Source organism: Echinops telfairi, unplaced genomic scaffold (assembly GCF_000313985.2).
Source record: "Echinops telfairi isolate 266 unplaced genomic scaffold, ASM31398v2 ScPeMD7_4;HRSCAF=17, whole genome shotgun sequence".
NCBI lineage: Eukaryota > Metazoa > Chordata > Mammalia > Afrosoricida > Tenrecidae > Echinops > Echinops telfairi.
The window spans coordinates 3,038,353-3,049,318 of record NW_022103900.1 but is presented as its reverse complement, the minus strand read 5'-3'; the positions used below and the strand labels follow the sequence as shown (position 1 = coordinate 3,049,318).

Below are 10,966 nucleotides of genomic sequence, written 5' to 3'. Positions count from 1 at the left end.
GTTTTCTGGACCTGAAGACTCAATGTTATAAAAATGTAAACGATTGCCAACATTACCTATAAATTTAAAGCAATTCCAATCAAATTCCAAAAAAACATCCTGGGAAAACTTGAACAAATAATTCTAAAGCTCATCTGGAAGAATAACCATGAAGGAAATTGCAGGAAAATGCTGGGAAGGGAAATGAGTCATGTTGGTTGTGGTGGGGTAGGGATAGGGTGGGGAACCTACTTGCCTTTCCAGACATTACAGCACACTAGAAAGCAAGTGTAACTAAAATACCAAGCCTCTGTTGCCAGAATGAGGAAGGCAATGACCAGCAGTGCAATTTGGTACTGCTGCCTCGAGACAGGCAAGGAGCCAGCAGTTTCTCCCACCACTGCCTGTACACCACAGTCAAAACAATGGAACAGAATACAAAGTCCAGAAACTAGTCAAAACACACATAAAAATTCCATTTGTACTAAGTGGAGTAATAAGTGATACGTATGACAAACTGGCCTAGTCAATAAAAGTATTAACAAAATGGGTTTTCCATTTGGAAAAATATATAGTGTTATACTCCTAACTCCATATCTTACACTAAATTCCAGATTAAACTTTTACTACACTTGATCTTGGCCAAAAGGCTGAGAAGTAATCCCAGATTAAACTTTTAAAGATCCAGAATTAGACCTTAATAAGCCTATATAAAGAATGCTTAAGAAATAATATGGAGAATATTGGGCTAGGGTTATGAACAGTTTTCATAAGGAAAATGCAAATGACCACTACACGTTCAAAAATGTCCATCGCACTAATAACGAGAGAAATGTCCTTTGGGCATGCTTTTGACTGCAAGTAACGAAAAATATTTTTTATCCTGACTAAAATAATATAGGGGAATTTATTATCCTTCATAACTGAAAAAAAGTTCCCTCTGCATTACAATGGCCTGGCACATCCAGGAGGAAGAAAGGACTCTCTCTTTGCTACTATGTCTCATTTTAAGAATTTGAAGCTCAAGTAGAAAGAAAATGTTTTGAGAATGATGAGGGCAACAAATGCACAAATGTGCTTGACACAATGGATGGATGGATGGATTGTGGTAAGAGTTGCATGAGCCCCCAATCAAATGAATACAATTTAAAAAAAGTATTAGCAAATTTTCTCAGATGCTCCTCAGCAGACTTACTCTGAAATTTCACTAGCCAGGCGTGGTTACAACCTACGCTTAAAACTGATCTCTGGTGAAGGAATGGTTGCTTAAGATTAGCTAAGCCGAGTTCTGAGTGTGGAACCCTTGGAGACCACCGAGACTTTATCAGGGAGGTCAGAATTATGTTCAGTATACCAGCAGCTTATCTGTCCTTTTTCTTCCCGGTTGACAACTGTACTGAGGATGCACAGATGATCGTGGGTAAAGCTGATGGCACCTTAGCCTCAATCAAGGCAGTAGCGCCAAGCTGTGCCAATGGCCGTCACACCCTCAGCACTCACAGAAAAAGAAAAGGCCACTTTCATGTAAGCATATCTTTGATGCCGCAGTAACAACTTTACATGGACATAGCTTCCTTTGAATAGATCCTGACCCACATATGACTTTATTATCTGGAGTGTGTTGGCATTTTCTCAAAAACAAGTGAAGTTTGCCAGAGATTGTCACTGGTAAAATTCAAGCTTTGAAGCAAAATAAAAAACAACAACAAAAAAAGGAATTTTGGAAAACTTGATTCTCTACTGTGAGGTTAATAACTTTCTAAATACTCAAACTCTACTCTGATGAGAATACAATGAAATGTATCAACGTTGGGAAATCTACAGTAAACCAACATGCTCCAGATGATAAAGTCATACGTGGGTAAGGATCTAGTCAAAGGGAAGCTAGACCAATGGTCACGATTGTTGCCAAGAAAAAAATGAGTTAATGGATGTGGTTTCAGATTTCATATTGATTAATCTTCAAGAAAATAGCACCTGGTAGTTTGCTGAAATCCCTTGGCACCTGGCTGCCTCCATGGCACCTATGAAAAAGCCTGTAGTGAAGAGGTTAAAAAAAAAAAAAAAAGCAAAAATGATTTATTACCAAAAAAAGTTTTTTAAGCAGCAGCAGCAAGTCTGAAGCCGATCCTTGACTGCATCCACCCTGCAGAAGATGGAATCCTGCAGGCGATCCGTTTTGAGCAGTTTCGTCAAGAAAGAATCGAGGTGAATGGTCATCAGGGTGGAGGGACTATGACCATTGAAAGAAGCAAGAGCAAGATTACTGCAACCTCTGAGGTGCCTTTTTCCAAAAGGAACTTGAAATATCTCACCAAAAAATATCTGAAGAAGAATCTATGAGATTAGCTGTGTGTGGTCACCAACAGCAAAGAAAGTGACGAATTATGTTATTTCCTGATTCACCAGGATGAAGAAAAGGAAGAAGATAAGGATTAAAACTCACTTCTTGGGAATATTTTCTACGAGTCTTTGAATAAACCTTGGAAACAGAGAGAGAGAGAGAAACAATCACTTACTGCATTTTGATGTACTATCGAAGGAAAACATCCAACTTCATTGTCAGAGACTTAAAGTACTCTTCCCCTTACCAACTAACTGCCTACACAAGGAGGCTTCAAAAATTTCATGGAATAATTCCATGACCTTCTTTCATTTTTCTACAAACTTTGTGAAACACCCTCAGATATCTGTCTGAGATCAGACTTGCTTCACCTACCCCAGCCAGAACAATATATCACCATTCACTTAATGCAAAAGCAGATATGAGAATCTGGCCATCTTCTTGTAAGCGAAACATTAAACAGACATTAAAACGTAAACCAATACCACTGTTCTAACTCATCTTTTTCTTTTGGAAAAGGCCTTTCTATAAAAACATTACTCATGCTAATAATACACAATAGATTTATTATTGCAATTTTAAAATTCAGTAAAGAATTTTAACATTTCCTAGTATACCTAACAGAGTAAACATTTATAAATACGAGCCATGTAAACAAGTGGGCGAACAACTCTAATATCTCAACTTGTCAAGGTGGCCGGAGACAAAGACGTCTAAGAGCCACGGCCTTCAGTTAGCTATCGGAGGTGACGTGGACATTGGAAAGCCCATCAATTGTCCAGCAGGAGTGAGCTCACTCTCCCACTGCTGGTTCGGCAAAGATGAAACATGGCAGCGGTGTGCTGCCACAGGCATCCTCTCTTACTGAGGGGCACTGGCGTGGGAGAGCTTTCCTGAGGGAAGTGACAAGATTCCTAAAGAGAAAAAGAGGAGGAAAACTACCATTTCTAGGAATATACCCTAAGAATATAATCAGGAGACACACTAAGGATCTGTCACAGCAATGCTTAAACATTATACTGAAAACCCCACACAATCGAAATCTCATCTTTAGAGGATTAACAAAATAAGTGATTATACATCCCATCCATGTACAGGAAAAATATATAGCCAGTTTAAAATCTTCTTAGGACCTAAATTCTTGGCATGGAAAGATATCTCTGTTCTATAGGGCTCCTAGGAGTCAGAATTGCTAAGGGTTTGGTTGGATTTTTGCTTGTGGTTTTTATACCAACTAACTGCCTACACAAGGAGGCTAAAGGACCCATGCTAGAGGGGGGAAGAGGAAAAGGATGGTGTGGGCAGTAAGTGCACTAGAAAGGTTTCAAGGCTTCTGGCCATCACCCGTTTACATAGAGGTTTACATAGAGGAAAAGATGCTGTTGAACCTCAAACAGCCTGTCAAATGGATCCCAGACATGGTGCTGAGACTGGCTGGGTCTAGGATGATGATCCAGTAGAAGGCTACTTTAGAAAGTGATATGTTCCCTCTTTCCTACCCACTTTCCCTCTACCCTCCCTGTATCGCCACTCACACCACTGGTCCTGTAGGAAAAGAGGGAACCGATTACAAGGAACTATATGTGACCTCCTCCCTGGGGGACGGACAACCGAAAAGTGGGTGAAGGGAGACATCGGACAGGGCAAGATAGAACAAAATAACAATTTATAAATTATCAAGGGCTCATGAGGGACGGGGGAGCGGGGAGGGAGGGGAAAATGAGGACCTAATGCTGGGGGTTTAAGTGGAGAGGAAATGTTTTGAGAATGATGAGGGCAATGAATGTACAAATGCGCTTTACACAATTGATGTGTGTATGGTTTGTGATAGTTGTATGAGCCCCTAATAAAATGATTAAAAAAAAAAAGAAAGTGATATGTTAAACCAGGTGAGGAAGATGGCTGTTGATGCTGAAAAGGTGGAGCAAAGAACCTTGTAGAAAAAGAAATGGGGGGGAGGGGGGGAAGTGCCGGAGAAGGAGGTGGAAAACAAGCAAATGATCCACCCCACGGTGGCAAATTCTAGTTATCCAGAGATATCCTACTTGCCTACGATGGCAGGTTGTTGGTGCACAGCTGTTTGACAGTATGTCTGCTCTCCTGTTCCATTTGGTAACTATGTCTCTGATGTGCCAGAATCCCTTCTATTAGAGTATAGTTCTTGTTAATCATCAGAGGCAAACACAGATGGGTGGCACAGATCAGGCTGGCCCAGCCCAGAAGCTGAAGTCAGCAGCAAGGAGAGCATGGGCACCCTCTGCTGGTCAGCCCCACAGCAGGAAAGCTAGTGTGTCCTCAGGAGGCGACTCTCCTAATCACAAGAATGCACCTTTGTATTCTTTGTACAGCTGATTTCCATGAGAAATTTAGGAATTATTTCCACGAAGTACCACCTAAGAAAGACAAAGCCAGGCTGAAACAATGCCTGCCTTTGTTAAACCAATAAAAAACATTGTAAGAACTAAAGGGCTGGGAGAAAATATTCCATTAAAAGCTTATCAAATTCAACTGATTTCACTTTATTGCTTAATAAATAACTAAGTATAGGTATTCAGATAACTGCAACACGTAACATGATTAAAAGTCCCATTAGACTTTTACTATTGTTGAAAACCTGAGAATCACTAAAACAAGTAATATTTGTACAGGTTTTACAACTTACAAAGGGGGTCTCATATTTATTTTCACACCTACTCACTCATTGCCTTCGAGGTGATTCAAGTCCATAGTAACCCTGTAGGACAGAGTAAAACTACTTCCAAGGGTTTCCAATGCTGTAAATCACTATGGAGTTAGAACTGCCTCATCTTTGTCCAGTAGAGGGGCTGGTGGGTGTGAACCAATGACTCCGTGTAAGATGCCTAATGCTTAACCCACTAACGCCACCAGGGTTCCTTTTTAACACTAAATCCTCCTATCAAGAATCCTGGAAGTGAGGAAGATGGGAGGAAGACAGAACAAGCATTTCTGTTATCACCATATTACAGATACCCGAGCCAAGGTCCAAAGAGGTTACATGAGTCACCTCAGTTGCCTAACTACCAGCGGCTCCGAAGTAGCCTCCTGACCCTCAGGTCTGTGTTCTGTTCAGCGGACTCGTTCACCTCAGATGCTCTTCTATAAGACGTCTTCTAAATATTGGTTTGGGTTTTAGACAGGCTTTGCAATAACCCTAAAAATGTATATTCCATTTTTGTTTCAAAGTCTCTGACACTGAACCCGGTGGATGGAGTTGTGCTTTTCTCTTTAAGCACATTGGCTTCTCAGTAAAGGAAGCATTTTAATTTCCTACGGGAGCCTACTGAAAACAAAGTAAATTACCAAATTTCTAAGTGTAGCACATTATGCCCATAAAAACTGCACTGTCCTGGGCTCTGTGATGTCTGCATTCGCCCAGTCAGCACTGTTTCTGCAGTGTGAAACCAGGCTCCTAGATTCTCTAGATCTGCCAGGCTTCCTTCTCAGTCTTCCGTCTAGAGCAGCAGTTCTCAATCTGGGGGTCGACCGACCCTTTCACAGGGGTCGCTTGATTCATAACAGCAGCAAAATTACCGTTATGAAGTAGCAACGAAAATAATTTTATGGTTGGGGGGGTCACCACAACATGAGGGACTTTATTAAAGAGGCGCAGAATTAGGAAGGTTGAGAACCACTGGTCTAGAGGATCCTACTCTGATTCTTTTTGAATAAAGTATCCGGGATACTATTAAAGTATGCCATCCTGAAAAACAGGATGTCAAAGGAGAGCAAAGAACATTCAGCTTTAGTTAAACAGGTCTCCAAACTTAAACCATCAGCAAGGTAATCGTGATAAAAATAAAATAGCTATATGAGGAGGTACCCACCCCAAAAAACGGATTTTTGTTTCCCCAAAGTCAAGTATTTAAATTTTTTATACAAAACAAACATCACCTTCAAAGTACTCTCCATTACATTTAATACATTTGTCAAACCTATGATTCCATTCTTGGAAACACTTTTCAAACTCATCTATTTGGATGGCTGTCATAGTTACATAATCTGTTGCCAACTTGAAACTTAAGCGTGAAGGGGTGGAGTTTAGCCTTTCACTCGGGTTGCAGCTTGATGACTTCATTTGGAGGCATGAGGAGATAAATAGCTTGCTGGAGGTGGGACACACACTCACTCCCTAGAAGACATTCCTGCTAACAAGACACATGGAGCTACGCTAGTGCCCTGGAGCTAAAGAAGCCACATAGAGACCCCTGCCAGCGCTGAGATGCTTCCACCTCGACCGGATCCACAAGACTTTCTACCCACTGGCCTGTGATCTTCCTGCATTAGGCATTATTGCATGTGTTTCGTGAGTTTGAAGAGGAATTTGTAGATTGGTATTGGACATATGGGCTAATATTGAAGTTACGGACTTGATCTGGGATGTTTTCTCAATATACAATTGCTCTTTTATATAAAGCTCTTTTTTATGCACATATGAGTGTCTCTGGATTTGTCACAAGGAGCGAGGTCAGGTGAGTAAGGTGTGTGGGGCAAGATAGACATGCTCTTTTTTGCCAAAAACTGGTGCCCTGAGATGGCTGTGTGAGCAGGTGCATTGTTGTGGTGGCAAAACCAGTCCCCCATCTGTCACAAATTAGGATCCCACTCCCACACTTGCATACTGTTACTCAATCTTTTCAGAACCTCTAAATAGAAAGCTTGATTAACAGTATGACCTGGAGGAACGAACTCCAAATGCACTATGAGTCGACATTTTCGTCTGTTCGGGAAGTTGACTGGAAATCCAGAACAAGGCCTGTCATCAATCAATATTTCACCTTTTCTGAAACACGAAAACCACTCGTATACTTGAGTTTTTCCCACAGCGCTGTCCTTGTAAAGCTGTGTTCAACATCACAATAGTTTCTGCGGCATTTTTCCCAAGCAGGAAACAAAACTTCACAGCCACATGCTGTTTTCTTAAATTGGTCATCACAAAAAACAAGGTTTATGGGAAACTGCTTTTGGGGGGGGAAAAATCACTGTGATCAAAGAGAACTTTCCCAGTTGACACCACTGGGTGCACTAACTCAGAGCAAGTTTGCTTGATGCTTTCCTAGTGGGAAAAATGTGTACTTAAGAAAGCTTCGCCCCGCGGAGCTTTTGTCCATTTTGGGGGGGAGAGGGCAGCCGCTCATAGAGTGTGACTCTGGATAGCATGCTTGGCTGCTAACCAGATGGCTAGAGGTTTGAGTTCACCTTTGGAAGAACGGGCTGATGATCTACTGCAAAAAACAGCCATTGAAACCTATAGAAAACACATTTCTACTTTAATATACACATGAGGGTGTCATGAGTTAGAATTGACCCAACTTTACTATGGATTTTGTTTGGGGAGGGGTGTAGGGGAGGCTTTGCTGTGTGGCAGGTGCAATTTTAAGTGTTTTATATATATTAACATTAACATCTTTAGGGTAATCAGAGCCAGACAGCTGGTAAATTGTGAGTCAGAGATCTGAACCCAGCTAGTCTGACCCTTGAGATCATCTATCTTCTTAAACTCTAAGCTAGGCTGCTCCTATAGGTGGTTCAGTTTTAAAATACAGCCTCTTTAATGTGAACTTTTCATCTTAAAAGTTTTATTTACAGAAAAATTGTGATACTTGTATTCCATGTATACTTGAGTATAAGCCGACCCGAATACCAGCCGAGGCACCTAATTTTACCACAAAAACTCATTAAAAATGTACTGGAAAATGGCTTATATACGAGTATATACAGTAGTTTTTTCTCATAGAAATCACATCCAGTTTCTCCTATCATTAGCATCTTACATAGAGTACAATTGCCACAAGGAATGAACCAATACTGATAAATGGTTACTAACAAAAGTCCACACGTTCTTCAGATGTCATTCATTTCTAGCTAACATCCTTTTCCTGTTGTAGGTTCCCACCCAGGATTCTACATTGCATTTAGTCATCAAGTCTCCTATGCTCTTCTTGGCTCTGTTAGTTTCTAAGACTCTCCCTTTTGGATGATCTTCACAGTTTTGAGCAGTGCTGGTCTGTTATCTTGTCCTTCAAATGGGATCTATCTGGTACTGTTCTCACAATTAGAATGGGTTATGGTTTCGGGGAGGAAGATTCTAGACATAAAATAGCATTCTCAGTATATCTAAAGTCCATCCTATCAATATAATTATCACTTGATGATGAGACTTTGCTCTTGTAAACATTCCAAAGCTCAGAAACCACAGAGGCAGCTCTACTCTATCCTACAGGGTTGCTGCGAGTTGGAGTTGACTCAATGGCAGTTAGTTTGGTTTTTTAGTTTGGTTGACCTTGATCTAGGGCTGAACAAGTGTTTGTCAGGTTTCTCTGCTGTAGAATCATGCTTTTCTCCCCCTTTCCTTATTTTAGCTCTGGAAGGATAGCACTGTGCACAGCCCACGTGCAAAGAGTGGGAGTTATGAGTCACTTCTGCATGGAAGAGTTGTATTTTCTCCCACATTTGTTTGTTCAGCCACTTATTTATATTATGATCGACTCATGGGTATGTATTTATACTCGTTATAATCCATTACTATTTCAATTTGTGGCTCAAATTGCTTCAGCTTTGACCATTGAAGGGTCTTTCTATTGGCTTTGGGTCCTTTGACATACCCCTACCAATGCAGGTTCTTTGGGGAGCACTTTCCTTACTTTTTGAACTACAAGAGAATTGCTTAATTTTCTAACAAAAAGAGACCTGGGGAATATGTGTAGAAATGGCTATTAAGGGTGTGGGATAATGGTGCAAAGAATATAAAATTGGATCAGTCTGAATTTTACCGATGCTATGACTAAGCACAGATTCTTCATTCAGTGTTTTAGCTTGAGGTGAGGTAAGGATCTAATTTGCATTCGGTTGGTTCACAGAAGTATAGATGGAATGGTGTCTACATTAATGCAAACTGAAATGCCAGGCCTGCCTTGGTATACTATAGACGCAAGTAATCCAAGGCTTACAGAAATGAACATGTTAACATTGATTTATCAGCTTAGACCCACACACCATCTATAGAGTACACAGAGGGCACACCTTCTACCTCATGGTGAGGAACACATTTTTGTAGAAATCTCCACACTGCCATGCTTACTGTTTATGTAAGTCACATATGACAATGGGAACTGCTCCGAGACAAATTAAGACATCTAACTACAAAAGTGGCAAAACTTGTGGCATAGTTCCAACATCACGGCAACATGCAAGCCACCACAGCGTGACAAACTGACAGATGAGTGTTGTCTGCTATGTGACCATTCCAAAGGTAATAAAAGATAATACAGAAATTGTTAACCAACATTATTAACACCACACATGAATAGAGTTTTTCTAAAGATAGTTCAAAAATGGTGGCAACAGTATATGGGCAGGGAAATAACAGAAAATAAAGCCAGATTCATTAAAGGTCATGGACAAGAAATATCATTGTTAATCTCTTTAACAAACAATGCTGGCAATATTGAATTTCCACTTGCAGAAAACTGAAACAGGACCTATACCTCACTCAATCTATAAAAATGAACTAATGTGGATTAAAGACCTAAATGTAAACCTTAGAACTATAAAGGTCATAAGTGAGAAAGGAGGAACAAACTTAAGGGCCCTAGTACATGGCATAAATGCACTAGCACATATAATGAAAAATACACTCAGCAGAAAGTCTGCAGCTTCCTAAAAATAAGATTTATGTGCATCAGAAGACTTCATCAAAACAGTTAAAAGAGAACCCCCAGATTTGGGGGAAAGTTCTGGTAATGATACATTAACAAGGGACTAATTTCAAAAATCTATAGAAAATTACAACACCTCAACAAGAAAAATGTGAGTATTTTTTAAATGGGCAGAAGACACGAACAAGCAGTTTACTCATGAAGACATCCAGGTGGTCAATAAACATATGAAAATACATTCATGATCACTAGCCATCCAAGAGTTGCAATCAAAATGATGAGATACCACTTCATATGTCCACTGATAGTAGAGTTAAAAAAACAAGCAAAAAAGAGAATAACAAATGCTGGAGAGGATGTAAAGAGACTGTAACCCTCAAACACTATAAACTATAAACCTGTGTAACCACTGTGGAAAGCAGTATGGTGCTTTCTCAAACAACCGTTAATAGAAATACTGTATGGACCAGCAAATCCTTTACTTGGTAGATACCCTCAAGAGGTAAGAACTGTAGCACGAATAGGTATAGGTACATAGTCATAATAACAAGAAAATGGAAACAAACCAAATGCCCATCAGGATAAACAAATATGATACATACACACAACAGAATACTATGCATCGCTAAAGAGTAATAATGAAACTGTGAAATACTTCAGGACATAGATAGGTTGGAAAATATTATGCTGAGTGAATCACAAAAAGCTGTATGAGCTCACTGTTACACAAGAAAACAAATCAAGAGAAAGCTTTTCCATACCAAAAGAAACAGACTTTGATGGTTACCAGAAGTGGAAGGAGAAGAAAGATGAGGGGAAGCAGTAGGCTAGCGGGTAGACAGGTGTTAGAAGGAAAAGATAATCTACAAGAGTGAGAAGAGGGGGAAACGGAGGAGGGATAAGGTGAACCTTTGGGAGGTTTGATAAATTGTTTAAATTGTTGCATAAAAAAATGATGATCTGAAAT

General features: G+C 40.1%; 2 protein-coding genes across 2 annotated transcripts in view; one reads left to right on the top strand and one right to left on the bottom strand.

Moving 5' to 3' along the window:
• METTL8 (methyltransferase 8, methylcytidine) overlaps positions 1-10,966 on the bottom strand; it is a 141,312-nt gene that overhangs the window by 110,046 nt on the left and 20,300 nt on the right. The window lies entirely within an intron of this gene.
• LOC101638370 (60S ribosomal protein L22-like) lies at positions 1,997-2,418 on the top strand. The gene is given in 2 exon segments (XM_013004992.1): positions 1,997-2,049; positions 2,097-2,418. Coding segments are annotated over 2 exon segments (375 nt in total).